The 25,925-nt window shown below is 41.9% G+C and overlaps 1 protein-coding gene across 17 annotated transcripts in view; it reads left to right on the forward strand.

The window, feature by feature from the left end:
* Nucleotides 1-25,249, forward strand: part of mef2cb (myocyte enhancer factor 2cb) — a 292,538-nt gene extending 267,289 nt beyond the window's left edge. For 8 of the 17 annotated variants that reach the window (XM_063068484.1, XM_063068486.1, XM_063068483.1 and 5 more), the window contains 4 exons: nt 161-184; nt 5,804-5,933; nt 12,588-12,723; nt 20,288-25,249. In XM_063068484.1, coding sequence (XP_062924554.1) covers nt 161-184; nt 5,804-5,933; nt 12,588-12,723; nt 20,288-20,609 — 612 coding nt within the window. In that variant the 3' untranslated portion in view covers nt 20,610-25,249. The remainder of the gene's footprint in view (nt 1-160; nt 185-5,803; nt 5,934-12,587; nt 12,724-20,287) is intronic. The other 9 variants (XM_063068499.1, XM_063068488.1, XM_063068492.1 and 6 more) reach the window with 3 other exon arrangements.
* The last annotated feature ends 676 nt before the right edge of the window (nt 25,250-25,925 follow it).

A 25,925-nucleotide genomic window follows, 5' to 3' on the forward strand; every position in this document is an offset into this window, starting at 1 on the left:
GAGTTGAATATTCGCTGAGGGAGTGAATTGGATATTCACAGTTCACTGTGAAGGAATGTCATTGACAGTGAGAACACATTTATTTATCATTGATAGCGTTCCTACTGTACAGAATAATCTCAGCTAACCAATATTCACTGCTCTTTTTCAATGCTGCCAGTCCGAGGATGTTGATTTATTGCTGGTAAGTGAGAGTTCTGCTGATTTAATCCAACAACTTTGATGAGAAGCAATATGCTGCAGGCGTTAGAAATCTGGAATAAATACTCAGTAGATCAAGCAATATCTATGGAGAGAGGAGCAAAGTTAATATACTGGACAAGGTTCATGATTTTTCAGAAGAGCTTTTCAAAGGTTTCACAGGTACATTTAATGTCAGAGAAATGTATACAATATACATCTGAAATGCTTTTTCTTCACAACCGTCCACAAAAATAGAATGTCGCAAAGAATGAACAACAGTAAATGATAGAACCCCCAGCTCCCCTCCCTCCCATGCATAGGTGGCAGCAAGCAACAATCACCCCTCCCCCCACCAACAAAAAAAGCATCAGCTCCCACAACCAAACACTCAAGTGTGAACAAAGCAACAGCAAAGACTTTGCAGTTCACCCGGTATTCAACATACCACAGGCTCTCTCTCTCTCTCTCTCTCTGTCTCTCTCTCTCTCTCTCTCTCCCTAATAAGGGAGGAAAGGGTGTCTCCATTTCACAGCGAGAGGGGAGACATAACAAACAACTTGCTGGTTTATGAAGTTAAAAGTCCGTTACGTCGCTTTTTTCAAGCTCTGTGCCCAAAAATCTCAGGTCTCTGGGCACGCAGCTGTAGATAATCCAACTCCCCCACTGACACGCGGATCTCCTGCCATGACATCGACTTTAGATCCGCCTGTCTCCAGAGCCCCGAGTCCTAGGCTGAACCCTTAGCATGAGAGCGAGTCCCATTCTTCTTCCCCTTCCCTGAGAGCGAGTCCCGTTCCCGCAAAGAACCAAAGTCAGTGTGTAACTCCAGGTCAGGATCTTCAAAAGAGCCCTGAAAGGCAAAAATAGAGATATTAAAGATGGAAATAGAGCTGTTTCCGAAGATGCAAGGAAAGGAGTCACCATTTAGCGCCATCATCACTTCGCTCTGCCCCTCGTTCTACCTAGAGTTTTACCTAGAGATATGGGAAATAATGTATCAAACTGAAATTTTAACCATGCTTATCACTGCAAATAGTGCCTGACCTTGTTTTATTTAGAACTATTTGCATACTGTAACTTGTTTGGTAATTCGTGTTCATAGTGTAAATAAGGTAGCGTGCAGGAGGTGCAGACTACCACTGTAGTGTTACGGTTAGTACGCCGCTATTACAGCTCAGGGTGTCAGAGTTCAAAGTTCAATTCCGACATCCTCTGTTAGGAGCCTCTGTACGTCCTCCCCATGGAATGTGTGGGTTTTGTCCAGGTGCTCCCGTTTCCTCCCACAGTCCAAAGACGGACCAGTTATTAGGTTAATGGTCATTGTAAATTGTCCCGTGATTAGGTTATGGTTAAATCGGAGATTGCAGGGTAGCATGGCTTGAAGGGCCAGAAAGGCCTATTCTGCACTGTATCAATAAATAAGTAAATAAATAACAAGATGTAAACCAATACATAATGCATAAAATGTAAACTAATTCTATTCTTTCTTTGGGAAAAGGCATTAAAGGCCTATCCCTAACTGTTCTCAGATTCAGAATTACGTTTATTATCACTTATCTGTGTTGGCAAATTTGTTGCTTTGAGGCCCTCTACTATACTAGTAAAATAAAATAAGAATATATAAAAGATAAATAAATAGTACAAGAGAGGATGAGATAGATAGATACTTTATTGATCCCTAAGGAAGTTACAGTGTCTCAGTATCATTACAAGTGCACAGAAATACAAATATTAGAAGAGAAGTAGAAAGAATAAAAAATAAGTTACCACAAACATTCGAACAGTAGGGGGGGGTCATCACTTCCCCAGCTATAGGTTGACCCATTATAGAGCCTATTGGCTGAAACTAAGATTGACTTCATATAGTGCTCTTTGGAGCAGCACAGCTGACTTAATCTATAAACTAAAGATGCTCCTCTGATCAGCCAAGGTGGCATGCAGAGGGTGAGAAACATTGTCCTGAATTGCCAGGATTTTCCATAGGGTCCTTTTGTTCTACCACAGCCTCCAGTGTGTCCAGTTCGACTTCTATAACGCGGCCAGCCTTTCTAATTAGTTTATTGAGCCTGCTGGCATCACCCATGCTGATGTCATTGCCCCAGCTCACCACTGCATAGAAGATTGTACTCGCAACAACAGACTGATAGAACATGTGAAGGAGAGGCCTGCATACTCCGAAGGACCTCAGTCTCCTCAGGAAGTAGAGGTGACTCTGGCCCTTCTTGTTCACAGCCTCTGTGTTGGTGCTCCACTCAAGTCTGTCATCCAGGTGCACCCCCAGGTACTTGTAGGTCCTCACCACACCTATGTCCACACCAACAATAGTAACAGGGAGCATTGCAGGCTTAGTCTTCCTAAAGTCCACTGATGATTAGTGAGGTAGTGTTCATGGGTTCATCGACCGTTCAGGAATCTGATGGCAGAGGGGAAGAAATTGTTCCTAAAACATTGAGTGTGTGTCTTCTGTCTTCTGTACCTCCTCCTTGATAGTAGCAGTGAGAAAGGAGGCATGTCTAGGATGGTGGGGACCTTACATGATGAATACCGCCTTCTTAAGGCATTGCCTTTTCAAGTTGTTCAGGATGTTGGGGAGACTAGTGCCCATAATAGAACTGGCTGAGTTTACAATCCACTCTGCATTGATGCCTCCATACCTGACGGTGACACAACCAGTCAGAATGTTTTCCACCGTACATCTGTAGAACTTCGGTGACATCTCAGACCCCTAATGAAATATAACTGCTCGCATGCTTGCTTTGTAATAGCATAGGCCCAGGATAGAACTTCCGAGATGTTGATACCCAGGAACCTGAAGCTGCTCACCCTTTCCCCTGCTGACTCCTCGATGAGGACTGGTTCTCCAGAATTCCTCTTCCTGAAGTCTACAATCAATTCCCTGGTTGCCCCCTTCTGCCACTGAAACCTTCCTGGGAGTGGACTGGGAAAGTTCTCAGAATTAGACCCAGGGATATATTTTCCATCATATATTTTCTAGTGCAAACAAAAGCCACTTTAATACTGCAAACCTTTGGAATGACTGGAAGCAGGTGAATCATTCTCACTCATTCAAAGACCTAGACAGAGTGGATGTGGAGAGGATGTTTACTGTAATAGAAGAGTCTATGATCAGAGGCCACAGCCTCAGAATAAGACATCCCTTTAGATTGAAGATGAGGAGGAACTTCTTTAGCCAGAGGATAATGAATCTGTGGAAGTCATTACCACAGATGCCTGTGGAGGCCAAGTCATTGGGTATATTTAAACCAGTGGTTCTCAATTAGTAAGGATGTGTGTCTCCCCCCTGTCCCTCTCTCCCATCCTTCCCCTTCTATCCTCCTTCTCCCCCTCTCTCCCTCCCCATCCTCCCCAGTCCTGTCTCTCTCCCTCCCTCTCCTCCATCTCCTCCATCTCTCTACCCTTCTCTCTCCTCATCTCTCCTCTCTATCACTCCCCTCTCTCTCCCCTCATTATCTCTCACCCCCTCTCTCCCCCTCTCCCCCTCCCCGTCTCTTTGCCCTTCTTTCCCTGCCCCTCTCTCTTCCTCTCAACCTCTCTCCCCTCCCTCTCCCTCCCCCCTCTCTCCCCCTCGCTCTTTCCTTCTCTCCCTGCCCTTCTCTCTTCCTCTCTTCCTCTCTCCCTCTCTCCCTCTCTCCCTCTCTCCCTCCCTCCCTCCCCTCCCTCCCCTCTCTCCCCTCTCTCCCCTCTCTCCCCTCTCTCCCCTCTCCCTTCTCCCTCTCTCCCTCTCCCTTTCTCCCTCTCTCTCCTTCCCTCCTTCCCTCTCTCATTTATCCCCCTGCACTCTCCCTCTGCAGCCATTCTCTCCAACTTGGCAGCCCTGTTGCCATGGGAATTGGGTAGGGTTTTTTGGGCCAGTACTGTCCCTTTACTGCCACACAGTGGTGTGTTTCCAGCTGCCCTGAATTGGGTCAGATCCCATTTCGTAGCATGACATCAGATACAAACCAGAATAGCACAGCTCAATCATTCTGGCAAATTTGATTAATTTTTTTGCAGGAGATGCAATTGGATGTTAGAACATATATAACACAGCAAGAGACGTTAAAGACCTTTGCTTGAGGTCTGCATTTGAACCCCATCATTACAGTCTGCATGTTGTTTCTATTGGGTGGCCTTTCCCACAATGAATATCCAATTGTTTAATACCTTCCATAACCATTAAGACCATAAACATACAGTACTGTGCTAGACTTAGGCACATACGTATATATAGTTAGGGTGCCTAAAACTTTTTGCACTGTACATTAGTAATTTTATGTATTGCACTGTACTGCTGTCACAAAAAAAACAAATTTCTTGATGTATGTGAGTGATGATAAATCTGATTCTGATATGGGTCGCTATTGTGGACTCAGAGTGGGAAGTGGGCAGGGAGAGGAACATCATGGTTGGGAAAAGGGGAAGGGAGAGTGGAGCACCAGGGAGACATTCTGTAATGATCAATAAACCAATTCTTTGGAACCAGATGACCTTGCCTAGTGTCTCAGGGCTGGGTGTGTCTGCACCTGCACCAGCCCCTGTCCCGGCACTTCTTCTCTGCCACCTGTCCCACGGCACAACATACTCTCGATTCTCAACATTCTTTGCTCCCGCCAGATTTACAAACTCTCTCTCTGCTCCACATTGACAAACACAGTACTATGCAAAAGTCCTAGGCACCCTAATGCCTAAGACATTTACACGGTACTGTAGAAGCAGAATTAGGCCATTTGGCCTATCGCATCTGCTCCACCATTCCATCATGGCTGATTTATTATCCCTCTCCTGCCTTCTCCCCGTAACCTTTGGCACCCTGACTAATCAAGAATCTATCAACCTCTGCTTTAAATATACCCAATGACTTGGCCTCCACAGCCATCTGTGGCAACGAATTCCACAGATTCACCACCCTCTGGCTAAAGTAACCTTATGCCACCAGGCAGCTTCACTTATACTTAAGGCTCACAGTTCCTTGTGTATGGTTTCCATTAAAACATAAAAGCCAGATTTAGGTGGGTTGTAGATGGAGAGAAGTATAACTTATCAGAATAGACTCGAGAAACTGCTGCACCAGAAGTTATCCATTTGAACATCATTGAAGTCTTTGATCTTTCAGATATCAACTGAGAAATTATGTGCAGTCCTGCTAAAGATCTCTCACTCTGAAGTAACAACACCACCACCTACTGGTTTTGCAAATATTCACACTTACACCCTGTGCTCACCATTAAGATTAAAGCTATCCAACCACTTGAGAACAATAACAGGAATCCACAATTTTTTTTCATAAAAAAACATAATAGCAGGACATAGTGCTTATTCCAACTGTTTTCCACAGGGTCTTTTTCCTGTCACAATAACAAATCTTTATTGGTGGCTGACCTGGTTACTATAGAAATGCTGATGTAATTGGTTACCTTGGGAACATCTAGTCTCCTGAAGTGTGGGTAAATGATAGGTTTCGAAGAGTTCTTCAAGGCCAGTAGTATTAAATTATTCATTTTATTTTTTTAAAAAGTCAGATTTTTTCTTGTTTCAGCTTTTTCCTGTTGGGTCTTAACAAATAAGGTACTGAGATGGTCTAAAAATTATATTTAAAACTCACAATTTTGTTCCTTTATAGAATCAGAGAATAAATAACTCACAAGCTGCACAGTCATTGGCTACACCAGTGGTTTCCGTAGCAACGCCTACTCTGCCTGGGCATGGGATGGGAGGATACCCTTCAGCCATTTCTACCACATATGGTACTGGTAGGTAATTCCTTTCACTGTGTTATGTCACTGGTAGCAGAGTGCCACAAAAATTCTTTGTGTCTCTGAAATACTAATATAGGGGTGAAATGTAATTCCCATCTGCGTCCATATGGTTTAAGTTACAGGCCATGGATTGCACCTGGCGCTGCAATAGAAAGCACGTGTTCACTTTATAAGCAAAGAATTAATGTATTCCGTGTTATTTATCAGTGTCTAAAGTTGAGGCATGGCTGCACACAAACTGATTCTTCTTTTAATCATTGTTCCTTCTTAACAAAGTTTAAAACTCCAGAGAAATGTGGCAGTACTGTGCAAAAGACTTGGGTACGTATATATAGCTAGGGTGCCTAAGAATTTTGCACGGTACTGGAGTAATTTTATGCATTCCACTGTACTGCTGCCACAAAAAAATTCATGACATATGAGAGTGATGATAGACCTGATTCTGATATGGGTCTCTGTCATGGACTGAGAGTAGGGAGGGGCCAGGAAGATGAGGAATCATGGGTGGGAAAAGGGGAAGGGAGAGGGGAGGGAGCAGGAAGCACCAGAGAGACATTCTGTAATGATCAGTAAACCAATTCTTTGAAATCAAATGACCTTGCCTGGTGTCTCAGGGCTGTGTGTGCCTGCACCTGTGCCACTCCCTTCCCCTGCCACCCGTCCCACACCCCTCCTGCGGTGCTCCACCCTCGCCATTCCCAACATCCTTTGCTCCCGCCAGATCTACAAACTTGCTCTCTACTCCACTTTGACAAATACAGTACTATGCAAAAGTCTTAGGCACCCCAGCAAATATATATGTGGCTATGATTTTTGCACAGTACTGTATTTTGACTCCTGTGGAGATTTTATCAATATCCCATTGGAAATTTATTATATGTATCCTTTGTACTTAGTGGCCACCTTACTGGGTACAGGGATGGAACCCGGTGTCTTCTACTGCTGTAGCCCATCTGCTTCATGGTTCACGTGTTGTGCATTCAGAGATGCTCTTCTGCACACCACTATGGTATTGTGTGGTTGTTTGAGTTTGTGTCGTCTTCCTGTCTGCTTAAACCTGTCTGGCCATTCTCCTCTGACCTCTCTTAATAACAAGGCTCACTGTTTTTCACACCATTCTCTGTAAACTCTTAAACACTGTTGTACATGAAAATCCCAGGAGATCAGCAGTTTTTGAGATACTCAAACCACCCCATCTGGCACCAAAAATCATTCCACGGTCATAGTCACTTTGATTACATTTGTTCTCCATTCTGATGTTTGGTCTGAACAACAATTGAACCTCTTGACCACGTCTGCATGCTTTTATACATTGTTGCCACAAGATTGGCTGATTAGATATTTGCATTAATGAGCAAGTGTGTGGATGTACCTAATGAAGTGGCCACAGGGACCTGTAGCTGTCTGATTATGTTCTTGGGAGGTGTTTCCTGATACTGCACATAGGATTCTATTTTAAATTTTGTTGTTACATGTAAATGTAAGTCTCACCTGAGAAAACATATACCAAAATTATTTTGGATATTTTAATTTGCTTTATGTAGTCAACACCAGTCTAAAGTGTTTGCTGTAAAATATAAAATGTATGTTGCTTGGTTGGAGTGTTGAAAATCAATTCTGCATCAATATCAAGTTAAATTTTCCAAATTACGGAAGTTTGTTTTGCTTGTTATCTCTGTCAACTATTGACGGAATACCAGCTCTGTCAACTGGGCACTGCGGTAGCTTAGTGGTTAGCACGACCCTGTTACAGGTTGGGGTGTCTCGAGTTGAATCCCAGAGCCCTCTTTCAGGATTCTGTACGCCTTCACATGGAGTGCTTTCTCAGACTGTTCTGATTTCCAGAGGAATTTCTTTCTTCCCAGAGTCCAAAGATCTTACCAGGAAGGTTAATGGTCATTGTAAATTATCCCATGATTAGGATAGGATTAAATCGGGGTTGTCGGGGGTTACTGGGCAGCAGTACATCAAAGACCCCGAAGGGCCTGTTCCACGCTATATCACTAAATAAATAAATAAATAAGAACACACACTTGAAAATCAATGTTCTTAGTGCAGTACTTCCAAAAACTTAACTTTTTAAGTACTTGCAATAAATTCATTCACTCCAGTTTGGAAAAACAATACAACAGGTGGTCAAAATTTCCCAATACATCACCGGCACCAGCCTACCTGGCATCACAAATATATATCTACAGAAAGGTGTCAGTAAAAAGGCAGCAACATCATAAAGGATCCCACCCACTCTCATGGACTGTTTGTCCACTCCCATCAGCATCCACACCAGGATCACCAGACTTAAAAACAGTTACTTTTCCCAAGCAGTAAAGCAGATCAACACCTCTACCCACTAACCCACCCCTTCAATCACCACTATTTTATCATTTCCTCTCAGTCACCTTATGTACCTTGCTACGAAAATCCAATAGACACCTACACCATCCACAGGGTCACCATGAGCTGATGGCGACTCAACATCACTCAACACACAACAAAGGCATCATCCCCACCCACTCTGCTCTTGGACTATTTGTCCCACTCCCATCAGGGAGGAGGCTATGTAGCATCCACAACAAGACCATCAGACTCAAAAACAGCCACTTTCCCCAAGCAGTAACACCTCCACCCACTAACCCACCCCTACACAACCCTAACCACCACTACTTTATCCTTTCCTGTCAGTCACCTTATGCCAAGCATCACTTTATAGACATAAAATCAATCCATGTAGATCTATTTATATTTATTGTTTTTTTGTTATTGTGTTTCTTATCTGATTGTGATGTTTTTATGTGCTGCATCAGATGCAGAGTAACAATTATTTTGTTCTCCTCTACACTTGTGGATTGGGAATGTCATCAAACAATCTTGAATCCTGACTTTACAAAGCATTTTCTTTTTGGCTGATTATTTTGTTGGCATACTAACCAACCATGATCACCCACACTCATACTTCATGAGCCCAGATACAGAGGACCTGTCTTTTTGACCCATGGCATTCCAGACCACAGCCCCATGGCCTGAGTAATCAGTGGGTCTCTGGCAGTGTGATGAAGAAGCCCTGCCCTCAGTTGCCTACAGAAGCAGCTTTGACATCTGTCAACATTATATCCCTCAAAGGGACGAAACTCCCACCTCTGCCTATTCACCTCCATTCAGGGCCCCACACAGTCCCTACAGCTAAAACAGTACTTCATCTGTGAATCTTTTGGGGTCATCTATTGTATCTGCGGTTCCTGTTGGGGCCTCCTCTACATTGGTGAGACCCAACATAAATTAGGGGAGGGGTTTGTTGAGCACCTGTCTCCATCTGGTAAAAACGGCACTTCCTGGGGGCCCACTATTTTAATTCCTATCCACATTCCCGTTCCAACATGCAAGTCCATGGCTTCCTGTTGTGCCATGTTGAGGTCACCGTCAGGGTGGAGGAGCGGCACCTCATATTCCATCTAGGTAGCCTCCGTGCTGATGACATGAATACTGATTTCTCCAATTTCTGATATATAATTATAAAATCTTATTGTCTCTGTTTTCTCTCTTTTTTATTTTTCCCTCTTCTTCCATTCCTCACTCTAGCCTCTTACCTCTTCTCCTCCCCTACCTATCACCTCCCTCTGGTGCCCCTCCTCCTTCCCTTTCTTCCATGGTTTACTCTCCTCTCCTGTCAGATTCCTTCTCCTTCAAACCTTTAACTTTCCCATCACCTGACTTCTCACTTCCTTCCCCTCCCCCACGTTTTTTATTCTGGTGCCTCCTCCTTTCTTTCCCGTCTCTGTGAAAGGCCTCAGCCCAAAGTGACAAATCTTCAGTCATTTCCGTAGATGCTGCATGATCTGCTGAGTTCCCCCTGGATCTTGTGTGCATTGTCAAAGTTATAAGTTTCTTTAAAGCATAGGGTAAAAGATTGGCTGAAGGGCTGTAATGTGAAAAACCTAAGGGAAATTTGGATAGGTACATTGATGGGAGAGGTATGGAGGACTATGGTCCGGGTGTAGATCAATGGAATCAGGGAGAAGTTTGAATAGGTACATTGATGGGAGGGGTATGGAGGGCTATGGTCTGGGTCCAGGTCAATGGGACTAGGCTGATTAATAGTTTTGCACAGACTACAGGGGCCAAGGGGCCTGTTTCTGTGTTCTAATGTTCTATGTTCTGAGATTAGATGGGTAAAACTAATGATGATATATTTTGGATCTCAGAAAGTATTTTGTGATGGTTATAATTAATTGTTACTGCTCTGATTGAAAAAGGGGTTGAAGTGATGTGTCTAAGGATTACCCCTGAGTTCTCTGTACAAATCATTCTGATTTACACAAATAGAATAAATGTGCTGTAGGCACATTTAAAATACAATAAACATGTCAACAGCTCAATTACTCTGTTTGCATGGAAAGGTATGTTTTTCTCAAACAGCAATAACGAAAGTAGTCGTGAAGTTGACAGAATCAGACTACAACTAGAGGTCATGGGTTAAGGGTGAAAGGTGAAACGTTTAAGGGGAACATGAGTGTGGAACGAGCTGCCAGCAGAAGTGGTGGATGCAGGTTTGATTTTGACATTTTAGAGAAGTTTGGATAGGTACATGGATGGGGGGATATGGAGGATGACGGTTGATGGGACTAGGCGATTAATAGTTTCACATAGACTAGATGAGCTGAAAGGCCTGTTTCTATGCTGTAGTATCCTATTACTCCATAAATCTATAATGGACGATAAAAATTAATGTGGAAAACTGTGAGGCAATTCATCTTAGGAAGGAGATCAAAGAATTGAATGTGTTAACCAGAAAGAAGTTGAATCACCTGATTATAAGAAACATCTTCAGACAATGGGACTGTTTTGCCTGGAGCAGAAAATGCTGTTTTTATTTTATTAAATGAAGCATGTGTTGGAATACATTAAAAAAAGACTAACGCTTCTACTTCAGGGGTATGTGACATAACTGTCATCAGTTCAAAATTATCATTCACACGATATGGAGAGCAAAAAACCTTTCTTTACACATATGATCAGAGTATGGATTATTTTGCCACGGGTGTTATTGGAGCTACAGACCACAACATCCGATGAATGGAAAGTAAATGTGATTTAGAGCAGAGGAGGATACTATGGTCAAGAGATGAGACAATGAAATTAGCTTTAGATTGCTAGAGTTGGCCCAGAGATGATGAAACAAATGTATAATTTGAGGTTACCAGGAAAGTTAATGAAGGGAAGGCAGTGGACATTGTCTACATCAGGGGTTCCAACCTTTTTTATGCCGTGGACTCCTACCATTAATTGAGGGGTCTGTGGACATCGAGTCGGGAAATGCTGGACTTTGACAAGGTCCCACATGGGAGGCTGATCAAGAAGGCTCAGTGGCTTGAAATTCAGGAAGAGGTAGTAAATTGGATTAGACGTTGGCTTTGTGGGAGAAGCCAGAGAGTGGTAGTAGATAGTTGTCTCTCTGACTGAAGGCCTGTGACTAGTGATGTGACACAGGGATCAGTGCTGGGTCCATTGTTGTTTGTCTTCTATATCAATGATCTGGATGATAATGAGGTAAACTAAATGACACCAAGATTGCAGGCGTAGTGGCAGCTAGGAAGACTATCAAAGTTTGCTGCGGGATGGGCATTAAAGAGAAGTTTGGAGAACTAAATGGATGGGAGGGGTGAAGAGGGCTATGGGAGGAGGCAGGTGGATGGGAATAGACAGATAGTTTGGCATCGACTAGATGGGCCAAAGGGCCTGTTTTTGTGCTGTAGTGTTCTGTGGCTCTATGATTATGGCAAGTGTCTGGAGTTGAAGTTACTTGATTCATTTTAGCAGTAATATACTCCCCATAGGTTATACCTTAATTTACATTGGATGATTTGCGCTGTATGCATGATGCATAGTAATACATATCCCTGTAAAATACTCTTAGTGGCCACTTTATTAGGTACACTGGTACACCTGCTTGTTAATGTAAATATCTAGTCAGCCAATCGTGTGGCAGCAACTCAATGCATAAAAACATGCAGTCGTGATCAAGAGGTTCAGTTGTTGTTTAGACCAAACATCAGAATTGGGAAATGTAGTCAAAGTGACTATGATTGTGGAATGATTGTTGGTGCCAGATGGGGTGGTTTGAGAATCTCAGAAACTGTTGATCTCCTGGGATTTTCGTACACAGCAGTCTCGAGAGTTTACAGAGAATGGTGCAAGAAACAAAACAAATCCAGTGAGTGGCAGTTCTGTGGGTAAAAATGCCTTGCTAATGAGAGAGGTATGAAGTGAATAGCCAGACTGGTTCAAGCTGACAGGACAGCGACTAACTCAAATAACCACATGTTACAACAGTGGTGTGCAGAAGAACAACTCTGAATGTACAACACGTTGAACCTTGAAGTGGATGGGCTACATCAGCAGAAGATCATGAGTGTACAGTGGCCATTTTATTCGGTACCTCCTATACCTAATAAAGTGTCCACTGAGTGTATTCTCAAACTGAGTCCTTGGTTCCATGGGGTCTAACCACTTTATAATGAAGATGTTCAGAAAATTAGAAGTTAATTGGTTTGTCAATTATCTGAAATGATATATTATGAACTTCATCATGTTTAATTGACCTTAATGTTACTTCTTGCTCTAATTCTGGGCCCTGCCAACATCACAATGAAGAGTATTCCCTCAGTAGTGCTGACTTATCATCTCTGACTGGGTTTAACACCGCCAATGCACTCCATCTGGGCTCGATGACTGGCTGGCAGCAACATCAGCTACAGAATATGCAGCATTCAGCTCTAAGTCAGCTGGGGTAAGTACACTTAACATAAGGTTAAGTTAATCTTTATGTATGACTTTATGTGTTTGATTGCTTCATTCTCCCAGAGTATGGGATATGTGTTGCTACACTACGTTATTCAGGAGCAATAATCGTAAACCAGTTTTATGCCAAACACAACAGATTCTGCAGATCATTGCAACACACACAAAATGCAGGAGGAACTCAGCAGGCCGGGCAGCATCTATGGAAAAGAGTAAACAGTCGACGTTTTGGGCTGAGGCCCTTCAGCAGTCCTTCAGAGATTCTGCAGATGTTGGAAATCCAGAGCAATACACACAAAGCGCTGGAGGAACTCAGCAGGCCAGGGAGCATCTGTGGAGAGGAATGAACAGTTGAAGTTTCGAGCCCAGACCCTTTCATTAGGACGCTTCTTTCAGTCCTGTTGAAGGATCTCAACTCACAATTATGCCTGTGTATTCCTTTCCGTAGATGCTGCTTGACCTGCTGGGTTCCTTCAGCGTGTTGTGTGTGGTGCTCGGATTTCTAGCATCTGCAGAGACTCCTGCGTTCGCAACTCCCAAATATTTCTGCATCACCATTATGAACCGATTGATCTCAGTATCTCATAAACACAAGGGATTCTGCTGATGTTGGGAATCCAGAGCAACACCTACACAGTGCAGGACGAATTCATCAGTCGGGTAACATCGAGGGAGAGGAAGAAAAGCCAGGGTCCTTCACCAGAGTGCAGAGGAAGGGGCAAGAATCCAGAAAGGTGCCAACGTATTCATGCACCTGTAATTGCACTCAGGCTCTGCAAAAGTGTTGCCTTGCAAGATCAAGTTAAAATAAGAGAACTTTTTAATACTTTTCTTTCAGATCTTAGATTGTGTTTTTAGTAAGAGGCAGATTTTGTGAGCAGCGAGCAGAATGAAATTCCCACCAAAGTGGGATTACCATGTTGCTCAAAATAATTTTCCTTAAATTCTAGCTATTTCATTGGATGAACATAAAACATAGAGCAGTATAACACAGTATAGGATCTTTGACCCATGATGTTGTGTTGACATTTTAACCTACTCCAATATCAGTCTAACACTTGATGCCTTGATCAATCTGATCCATTCCGAGGAAGGGTCTCAGCTCTGTTCACTCTTTTCCATCGATGCTGCCTGGCCTGCTGAATCCCTCCAGCATTTTGTGTGTGCTAGTTTGAATGTTCAGTATCTGTAGATTTATTTGTCTCAATCTAACACTTCCCTCTCACTCTGCCCTCCTTTTTTACACCCATGTGCTTATCTAAGAGACTCTTAAATGTCCCTGGTCTATCTGCTTCTCCCACCGCTCATGGCAGTGCACCCCATGCACCCACCACCCTCTCTGTATAAAACTTACCCCTGACATCCCCCTACACTTTCCTCCAATCACCTTTAAAATTACACCCCACTGTATTAGCCATTTCCATCCTGGGTAAAAAGAAGTCTCTGCCTATCCACTCAATCCATGCCTCTTGTCATCTTGTACTCCTCTATCAAGTCACGTCTCATCCTCCTTCGCTCCAAAGAGAAAAGCCCTAGCTCGCTCAACAAAGAATTAGAAGTTATGTTCACCTCATTACAGTAGAGTGTGAAGATCAAGGTCAAAAGAACTGCATGCTAGATTTGAGCCAAAGCATTTAGATTAGTCTTGTGCAACTTTATTTAATATATTTTGTGTAAAGCCATGCTTGTCGTTTATTGTAAGGTCCCAGATATTGTCTGTATATTCCAGTTTTTTGATGCCGAAAAATTGCATGCTTTTGATATTAATAAATTCTGGTTTAACTGTGAATTAGATGATTGAGTGGGGCTGAGAATAATTTTGGGTGTTGTGAATATTACCACATCTTCAAATAACTTTTCACGCTCACGTGCCCCCATACTAATGTAAATATTTATCTTCAGAGCAGCCTTGAACTTTGCAAATCCTCCAGTCATTAGAAGCTAGTGGAAAATTTAAATCTGCCCACATCAGAAAAATTATTGGTACTGACACCTTGACCTATTTCTGCGCATCAGTCAATCTGTAAACAAGCTCCTCAATCTATAGTGAGGAAAGTGGAGAAAAACTGGTTATTTTAAATTTCTGAGTGAATAATATTAGTTTTGATATTTAAAATAAAATGCTTAAACAACACTAACTGCAAGCAATCTTGCTATAGAGGTGATTTACTCATAAAATGACAGTGGTTGCCACCTCCATGGTTCCCAGGGTTTGTCAGTGCAAGGAGAATTGTTCTTCATGTTATGTGGGCAATAGTGATATGGATTTTTGTAAAGTGCTTCACAAGGTTCCCCATGTAGGCTGATTCGGAAAGTCAGAAAGCACAGGATCCAGGGAAGCTTGGCAGTATGGATTCAGCATTGGCTTGCTTAAACAAGACAGAAAGTGGTTGTAGATGGAGAGTTTTCTGCCTGGAGGACAGTGACCAGTCGTTGTTCTGCAAGGATCTGTTCTTGGACGCCCTGCTCTTTGTGATTTTTATCAATGACCTGGATGAGGAGGTGGAGGAGTGGGTTAGTAAGTTTGCAGATGACACAAAGATTGGTGGAGTTGTGGATGATGTGGAAGGTTGTCATAGGTTACAACAGGACATTGACATGATGCAGAGCTGGGCTAGGAAATAGCAGACGGGGTTCAACCTGGAGAACTGTGAAGTGATTCTCTTTGGATGGTTAAATTTGAAGGCAGGGTACAGGGTTAATGCATGATTCTTGGTAGTATGGAGGAGAAGAGGGAGCTTGTGGTTCACATCTGTAGATCGTTCCAAGTTGTGCACATGTTGGTTAGTTAATTACAAAGGCATATGGTGTGTTGGCCTTCATTAGTTGAGGAACTGAGTTTGAGAGCTGTGAGTTAGTGTTCTAGCTCTAATAAACCCTTGTTAGACCACACTTGGAGCATTGTGTTCAATTCTGGTCTCCTCATTATAGGAAGGAAGTGGAAGCTGTGGAGAGGGAGCCGTGGAGATTTACCAGGATGCTGCCTGGATTAGAGAGCGTGTCTTATGAGGAAAGGTTGAGTGAGCTAGGGCTTTTCTCTTTGGAGAGGAAGATGAGAAGTGACTTGTTAGAGGTGTACAATTGATAAGAGGCACAGACCAAGTGGAAGCCAAAGCCTTTTTTCCAAGACGGAAGTGGCTGATAGCAGGGACCATAATTCTAAACTGATTGGAGGAAAACGTAAGGGGGGGATGTCAGAGGTAAGTTTTTGTACACAGAGAATGGTGAGTGCGTGGCCATCTGCCAACAGTGGTGGTAGAGATAGATACATTAGGGACATTTCAGAAACTTTTAGATAGGCACATGGATGATAGAAAAATAGAGCACTATGTGGGACGGAAGGGTTAGATTGAATCTGGAGTAGGTTAAAAGGTCAGCACAACATTGTGGGCTGAAGGGCCTGTACTGTGCTGTAGAGTTCTATGTGTTCTATATTACATAGGTAATGGTGGTATTATAATGTGTAAAGTATTGTCCTCCTCATATCATCAAGAATATTTATGATTGGGCAGCAATTCAGAAAAGGTTTACCAGACTAATTGCTGGAATGGTAATAGAAGTTTGAGGAGGCTGGGTTTGTGTCCACTGGAAAACAAAAGGAAAAGAGGTGCTTTGATTGATGATACAGGGTTCTCAGTGGAGAAGATGTGGGAGAATCAGAAAGGGGATCACTAATGAAACATAAAGGTTATCTATTCATGACAGGAGGAGGGGGAATATATTCTCCCAGATTCATCATTCTTAGAAACTCTTAGACCATAAGGCATAGAAGCAAAATTAGGCCATTTGGCCCACCAAATTTACCCTGCCATTCCATCACCGTTGATTCATTATCCTTGCCAACCCCATTCTCCAGCCTTATCCCCATAACCTTTGATGCTCTTATTAATCAAGAATCTATCAACCTCTGCCTTAAATATACCCAATGCCTTAGCTTCCACAGCTATGTGATAATGAGCTCGATGGCTACCCTCTGGCTGAAGAGATTTCTGCACGTCTCTGTTCTAGATGGATGTCCTTCTGTCCTGAGGCTACACCTCTGACCCTAGACCACCCCCCCACCACCTCCCACAAGTGGAACCATTCTTTCCATATCAACTCTATCTAGCTTTTTCAATATTCAATAGGTTTCAATGAGAGCCCCCCCCCCACCTTATTCTTCTACATTCCAGTGAGTACAGGGCCAGAGCCATCAGAGACTCTACATACTTTAACCCTTTCATTCCCAGGTTCATCCTGGTGAACCTCCACTGGGCTCTCTCCAACGCCAGCACATCCTTTCTTAGATTCGGGGCCCAAAACTGCTCACAATGCTCCAAATGCATTCTGATCAATGCCTTTAAAGGCTTAGCATAACTTCATTGAATGTTCCTCGAAGGGTTCTGAAAGCAATGTTTTTCAATATTTTTAAAAGCTGGGTTGAATAGCTATTCCAAGGTAAAACTTGATGAGACCATGACCATCCCACACTCTTTCTTGTCAAGTGTGAATCTACTTCATTTTTGAAAAATATTCAAAGTTTTTGCTTTTCCAACCCATCAAGGAAGAGTTCCTAAGGCTCATAACTCTGGGAGAATGGAACTAAAAGGTGGATTGAGTTTGGGAACCCAACTGGTTAATTCTGCTTTGAATTAGTCTGCTTGCATGCCACTGACAACCTCTGACATGAAAATTGCACTGGGCAAGTTCAGGGTCTGGAAGATTTTACTGTTGTCAGGCAAGGATGCTCTTTTATGTTAATTGGCTAAAATTGAACCCAGTGCTAGGGCAGTAGAGGTTATATATCAGAATTAGGTTTAATATCACAGGCAGACTGCCGTGGTGGCATAGTGGTTAGCGTGACACTATTACAGCTTCGGACGTCAGAGTCCGGAATGTAATCCTGGCACCTCTGCAATGAGTCTCTATACAACCTCCCCATGGAATGAATGTGTGGGTCTTCTCCGGGTGCTCCAGTTTCATCCCACAGTCCAAAGACGTAACGGTTAGTAAGTTAATTGGTCATTGTGACTTGTCCTGTGATTAGGCTAGCATCAAATCGGGGTTGTCAGGGGGGTCGGGTTGCTGGGTGGCGCAGCTCAAACAGCCAGAAGGGCCCTTCTAAATAAAATTAGACATGTTCTGAAATTTGTTGTTTTGCGGCAGCAGTACAGTGTAAACTATAAAAAATATAGATTACAATAAGAAGTATGTATTTCAAAAGTTGAATTAAATAAGTAGTGCAAAAAAGAGCAAACTAGTGAGGTAGTGTTCACGGGTTCATTGTCCTTTCAGAAATCTGATGGTGGAAGGGTAGAAGCTGTTCCTAAAATGTTGTGTGTGTGTCTTCAGGCTCCTGTACCTCCTCTGTGATACTAGCAATAAGAAGAGAACATGTCCTGGGTGATGGGGATCCCTAATGATGGATGCCGCCTTTTAAAGTATGGTGGATGTTATCATTGCTCAGAAATGAAATGGTTTGTGAATTTTAAGCTGAGTGCCAATGAGTGCAAGTCCTTTTAATGTCATGTAGAAATGGCTTTTCAGTGATTGGCCACCTGGGGGCAGTAGAGTACCTTGATTCGACCTATAAGTGATGGGAACTTAGTTACAAAACAAAATGACAACTACATTTATTTATGTGCCTATCTACAAGTTTATTAAATGCCCTAGTGTATCTACTTCTACAACCACCCCTGGCAGAGCGTTCCATGCACCCACCACGCTCTGTGTAAGAAACCTACATTGGATATCCCCCCTATACTTTCCTCCAATCACTTTAAAGTTATGCCCTCTTGTATTAGGCTGGGAAATAGTTTCTGGCTGTCCACTTGATCTATGTGTCATCCTGTACATCTTTATCAAGTCACCTCTAATCCTCCTTCTCTCCATAGAGAAAAGCCTAGCTCACTCAACCTACCCTCATAAGATATGCTCTCTAATCCAGGCAGCAACCTGGTAAACCTTCTCTTCACCCTCTCTAAAACTTCCACATTCTTCTCTTAATGAGGCAACCAGATCAAATCACAATATTCCAAGTGTGGTCTAAGCAGAGTTTTATGGAACTGCAACATTACCTCAAGGCTCTCAAACTTAATACCTAACTAATGAAGGCCAACACACCATAACACCTTCCTATCCACCTTATCGACCTGCAAGGCAACTCTGAGGGGATCTATGCACATGGATCCCAAAATCCCTCTATTGCACTGCACTGCTAAGAACCCTATCATTAACCTTGTTCGCTGCCTTTAACCTTGACCTTCCAAAGTATGTCACTGAACACAAGAGACTGCAGATGCTAGAGATCTAGACCAACACACCCAAACTACTGGAGGAATTCAACAGGGCAGACAGCATCTATGGAAATGAATAAATAGTTGACTTTTGGGGTCAAGACCCTTGCTCAGAACTGGAAGGAAACAGAGAAGAAGCCAAAATAAGTTGGGGGGGGAGGGGAAAGTGCTCCGACCATCACCTCCCCCCGACCACCTTATTCTGGCTTCTTCCTGCTTCCATTCCAGCCCTGATGAAGGGTCTCAGCAGGACACATCGACCATTTATTCACTTCCATAGATGCTGCCTGACTTGCTGAGTTCCTCTAACATGTTTTTAATGTGTTACTAAAGTGTGTTCCTTCACACTTTCCAGATTGAATGCATTTTAATTTTTTTAATTCCAGAAGAATTTCTTTCAACTTTAGGAACTTCTAACAACAAAAAACCAAAGATTATTAAAATTATTTTTAATAGCTCTACTAGTTATGTCAGTTTTAAAACCATTTAAAACACAAATGTAAAATTAATATAAAGCCATGAGCAGACTAAATGAGCACTGTAGTAGTGAACTGAATGTGTAGTACTAACAGAATGGCAGAAGTTCTGGATTCCTTTTTGAATTGTTCAGAATTAAACCGTCTTCAATACTAGCAAGTCCACAAGTTAGGAATTTTCTCTGCTTTTAAATAAATGAATGTGAAATTATAAACAATATTGAAATTGATTTATTTTTAACTGTCAAGGTTTATTGGAAAAAGTTTTTACCAGCATTTTTTGTTAAATTCAAGCCTTTGCCATTTGTATCAAAGTTCAAGTTAAATTTATTGACAGGGTGCATATATATCACCATATATAATAGTGAGATATGTTTGCTTTTGGGCAGACTCAGTTAAGTCCAAGAAATATAACAGAATTAATGAAAGACCACACCCAACAGAGCAGACAACCAGGGTACAACAACATCAAAGTGCAAGTACAAAAGAAATAATAATCATAAATAAATAAATAGTAAATATCAAGAACATGAAAGTGAGTCCACAGGCAGTGGGGATATTCCAATGATGGAGCAAGTGAAGTTATCCCCTCTGGTTCAAGAGCCTGATGGTTGTTCCTGAACCTGGTGGTGTGAGTCCTGAGACTCCTGCACCTTCCGCCTGGTGGCAGCAGTGAGAAGACCGCCTGTCCAGCGGCAGCGCTTGCAAATGTATGTGGGTGTGGGTGCCTGTGTGTTTGTGCGTATGCAGATGGGGACAATCACCCACCCCAGTCTGTAACTGGTTTGCTTTCCTTCTACAGAGTTTGTACTAGCACTCACTTATCTCAGAGTTCAAATCTCTCCCTGCCTACCACTCAAAGCCTCAACATCAAGTCAGAACCTGTTTCTCCTCCTAGAGACCGCACACACACCCCCTTGGGATATCCACAGCACTCAAGGCTCGATGCAGGGCGATCTCCAGTGGATAGTCTGAGCAGTTGCAGCAGCTCCTATGACGGAAGCGACCGAGAAGATCACAGGAATGATTTCCACTCCCCCATCGGACTCACAAGACCGTCGCCGGATGAAAGGGAAAGCCCGTCTGTCAAGCGGATGCGGTTGTCTGAAGGCTGGGCAACATGATAAGAATCTTCAGTAATCTTTTTTTTCTTGCAGTGTGTGTGTGTGCGCTACATTACAAGGCAGGGGAGGGAGGGGGGAAGTTCTACATTATCTGTGCCGTGTGTGAAAAAAAATACGTCAGGTACTCTGTTTTGTAAAAGTACTTTTAACTTGCCTCAGTGATATAAAGTAACGTAAATTGCTGAGATAACGGCTTTAGCACTTGAGCTGTGCGAAGAAAACCGTTGTACAATGTAGATTTAACTGCTAACTCTTTTTCATTGCCGTGCTCCTTCGCAAAATGTATGTTACGATAGATAGTGTCATGTTGCGGGTTCAACGTATTTACATGTAAATAGCAGATTAAAAGGAAACATTTGCCAGTGCAGGCAGATCTTTGCTGAAAAAGAAAATGAGCTGTTGACGCAATAAAATCCAAAAAAAAAATTATGTATAGGCGGTTGACAGACCCAGAAATATGGTGAGCAATCTCAACAAGACAAATTGGTCCACTGACATCTCCGCACGTGTTAACGTAAAAGGCATATCAGGAGAGTATGGCACTCAATCAATTGGATCAGTGGCATTTAACAGACGACCATACTTTGCAAAAAAAAGGAATATCGTTAATATGTGGCAAAGTCCAAATTCTGGGTCTGTTTAACATTTTAAGTGGATTTTAAAAAAAGATGTACATTACATTTTGCTTATATTTTCATATGGAAGCAAGAAAAAATGTTTGCAAAGCGTTTGTGGCTTTTTGTAGTTACCTAAGCCAAAATGTTTTCTTTTTCTTTTTCCTGATAGCTTTGCTGATATTTTAAACAATCCTAAAATTAATGGAATTGGGTTCGTCATATGGCAGCACTTCCCTAAACCATGGAAAAACTCCACGCTTTGCTAACCAAGATTACTGTTTTCTCTTTGTAGAGTTTTGCTTCTCAATTGTGTATTTCTAATTATATAAAAATAATATTAAGAAAATCTTTTAAAATCTGTGAAATTAACATGCTTGTGTATAGCTTTCTAATATATATTAATTATGGTCATAGCAAACATTGTTTTGGTTATCTTATTAGTGGGAGGGGATGTATTTGTGCATCTGCACATATAAGTAACTAAATTCTTAGGTTTCTTCTGCAGCATCAAAGTTGGCTGTGTTCAATATAACGAGGTTTACCAGTTGGGAGGATGGATTTAGTATGAATTCTAAACTTTTGCTACTACTTAGGAGTTTAAAAAATGCACAAAGGAGTGAGGCTGCCTCTCATTTTGGGTACTGGGTTGTTATCTTAAATGAATCCGGGTGTTTAGCCGAATTTTGCCACATTGCATTCAGCTGTTAACTAGTTACTGTGAAGGTTACAAGACCGTAGACATAGGTGCAAATTAGGCCATTTGGCCCATCGAGTCTTCTCCACCATTCCATTATGCCTGATTTATTAACTCTCTCAACCCCATCTCCTCGTAACCTTTGACACCCAGATAAAACAAGAACCTCAGCCTTCAATGTACCTGGTATCTTGGCCTGCACAACCGTACGTGGCAACAAACTCCACAGGGTCACCAGCCTTTGGCTAAAGAGATTTTTCCTCATCATTAGGCAGACGACTGTGGAGGCCAAGACAATGGTATATTTAAAGTGGAGGTTGATAGGTTCTAAATGTTATGGGGAGAAGGCAGGAGAGTAGGGTTAAGGGGGACAATAAGTCAGCCACAATGAATGGTGGAAAAGACTCAATGGACCGAATGGCCTCATTCTGCCCCAATGTCTTATGGTCTCATTTCTGATCAATTCTTGACCTCGTCTGAATATTTGGCACAAATTACTTTGGTTTATTTGGATTTGCATCTTTGCTAATCAGAAAATTTCTAAATCTGAAGGTTAACAATGGATGTTTGTCACCAATACATTTTAAATCTCTTCATGAAATATGTGTTTTAACGATTTTAAAAACTGTATAACTTATATTAACCATAGCCCTTGACCATAAGACATTGGAGCACAATTCGGCCATTTGGCCCGTCGAGTCTGCTCCACCATTCCATCATGGCTGATTTATTTTCCATCTCAACCCCATCCTCCTGCCTTCTCCCCGTAACCTTTGACATTCAGACTAATCAGGAGCATGTTAATCTCCAACTTAAATATGTCCAATGACTTGCCTTCTGTAACCATCTGTGACAACGAATTCCACAGATTCGCCACTCTCTGGCTAAAGAAATTCCTTTTCATTTCTGTCCTGACATCCTCCTATTCTGCTGCTGTGTCCTCTCGTCCTAGACTCCCCCACTACAGGAAACACCCTCTCCACAACCGCTCAATCAATACCTTTCAATATTCAATAGGTTCTCCCAAATCATAACATCGTCTCAACATAATCAGAAAATAACCAGAATTGATTAATATACTTGCTTTCATCTTGTTCTTTAAATGTTAAATGATAATTAGGAGGCTAACTGAAAGCTTCCATTTTAGTTAACTTCTAAGATGCAGTTAGCATCTTAATTGTAGTGTGTATGTGTGTGGGTGTTATTTTAAAAAAACAATTCTCACTAATGACTCAGTATATACAAGAATGTCAGGCAGCCACTAATTCCTAGCAGTATTTTAATTAAGCAACTTTTTAAAAAGTAAATGATCGATTTAATAGTAAATCAAACTCAGAGCATAATATCTTGCTGATGATAGATCCATATCCACAGTTTTTAAGGAAGTGAATTGAAAAGCACAACGTCATTCATAATGGGTAGCTCCTTTCTCTGTACCTCCAATCCTCTACTCGTTCTTACCCAAGTATTATAATTTTGCTGTTTGTTGAACCACAGAACTATTTCTGAGTTAGCACATAATTATACCGTACTGTGGTTTTAAGAATTATTGGGGCAGAGCCCTTATATATTCTCACTGATGTACACAACCCTGTCGGCTATCTGATTTAGGCAATCTTCTTTACCGCGAGGCAAAAAAAAAGTCAGTAGCACTTTCTTGGGTGGGGCACTTAAATTATTTTCTGTTTTGTGAAATTCACGAACATCAAAAAACTTGTTACTATTCTTGACATTTGCAATACATTACTGCTACTTGTAACTTGAAAGCCAGCCAGCCGGCCGGTGGTGTAGTGGCTTCAAGGCAAATGATCCCAAGTTCAAATCCAGCAGGCTCCAACTCGGCCTTGTAAAAAGAAACAGACAAAAATGCTAAAGAAACAGCAAAAATGCTGGCCAGTGCACCACCAGGTGCGGAAAAGAACAAGCAGTAACTTGAGCTGACATATCAGAGCCAGCAGATGTCACACAGTAAGAGTTTTGACAGAGTATTCTACCTCTTAAGGACAGAATTTTATGAAAAATTGGGTGCCTCAATGTTACTGAAATATCTTAAACACCCAAAAATATGCTCATGTCATCAAAATAAACAGAATTCAGGAAAGGTATTCTTCAGAAGAAATTCAGCTGTTTATAACTCAATTCAGTATATTATTCTTTTGAAAGTTTATTTTTTAAAAGTCTGACGATATATTTATTTATTGTTGGCCATAAAATAGATTTCTTTCTAAGTAGAAACTTCAAGCAGAGAACGGACTTCACACCGCCAATTCCATTGCATTTGTTCTGAAAGTCTAACTCTACTAGAAGTCACTTAACAATTAAAATGGAAGTGTTCTTGTAACCACTTTATTGCTTAAAAGACTATTGCCTAAAAAAAATGAAATTTGAGTGCTTCAACTGTCATTGTTTGTGTAATGTGGCATTGATCATCTGAAGCTGGTTTCCAATCACCACAGATTTCAGGAAAGACTGATTCAATATTTATTTAGTTTACTTAGAGTGCTTCAAGTGCAGAGTAATGATAAAGGCTTTTGTTAATATTTTAACCAAAGATGTGGAGCAATCCAGTTCGCCACATAGTTTTGCAAATACGCTTTTCTAATTGTTAGCAACACACACTCTCACATACATAAACACACACTCACGTACACACACACACACATACCCTCACTCACACACACACTCACACTCTCTCTCTCACACTCTCTCTCTCACACACTCACGCACACAAAATGCTGGAGGAACTCAGCAGGTCAGGCAGCATTAACGGGGGAGAATAAAACAGTTCCTAATTACTTTCTGTTTTCCGTTGTTTGGGCGTTAAGTATATTTTCCCTATTCATACCTCAAATTCATCCATACCTCAAAACAGTTTAGAGGTCAGTTAATTAGCCAACAAAGTATGGTACTGGTGCTGAAAATGAAGGAAATTTTATACACAATATCCCTGGATTGCTTTTAGACGGACTAATATAATTGACCCGAAACACCCTTGGATTGCTCCAACTGGTTTGCTGTTACAATTTTGTTTTTCCTGAGGATTTGTTTCCATTATACAATAGTAATACTAAGTGATTGCTTGTAAAATGGGGGGAAATGTGGACGTTTGCAGCACAAATAAAGAGGCTCACAGCGGCATAAGCTGGACTTTGTCGCCACTTGATGACGAAAAGATGTTAATAACTAAGTTAACCTACATCTATGTATCTCAAGGGACTTAATTCAGCTGTCTGTAGTGAAAATTTTTATGGGAAAATTCAAGTTTCTCTCGCTGGAAATAAGGTATAATATGTATTTTGCAGACAAATCAGTAAAGTTACTGGCTTTCATAGTGACATGGTGTTGTGTGATTTCTTTATCTTTCACATGCAAATATCATGACACTTGAATAAAAACTTTTGGTTTAACAAATAAGAATTAATGATGAATTAACAGCTTGATGTTCAAAAGTTCATTTATTATCAAAGTATACAACTCCGAAATTCTTCTTCTCCAGGTAACCATGAAACCAAGAAAAAGAAAGGCAGCACAATCATCAACCCCCAAATCCCACCAGCCACACAAAAAATGAACAAAATCGGAACAGGCCCATCAACCCCCAAATCTCCCCTCCCGCACAAAAAAACAAGCAAAATGGAACAGGACCATGAACCCCCAAATCTCCCCTCCCACACAAAACAATTGGACAAAATGGAACAGGCACTTCAACCCTCAAATCCCTCCTCCCGAACAAAAAAAAATGGAACCGGCCCATCAATCCCCAAATCTCCCCTCCCCGCATAAAAACATTGAACAAAATGGAGGAGGCACATCAACCTCCAAATCCCTCCTCCCACACAAGCAAAACAAATAAAAACAGAACAGGACCATCAATCCCCAGATCTCCCCTCCCCACAAAGTATGAGCAAACCAGAACAGGCTCATCAACCCCCAATCACCCCCCCCCCACACACAAACACAAAAACGGACAGGCCCATTAACCCATCCATGGCCTCGACCTCAGAA

Source organism: Mobula hypostoma, chromosome 16, assembly GCF_963921235.1.
Source record: "Mobula hypostoma chromosome 16, sMobHyp1.1, whole genome shotgun sequence".
NCBI lineage: Eukaryota > Metazoa > Chordata > Chondrichthyes > Myliobatiformes > Myliobatidae > Mobula > Mobula hypostoma.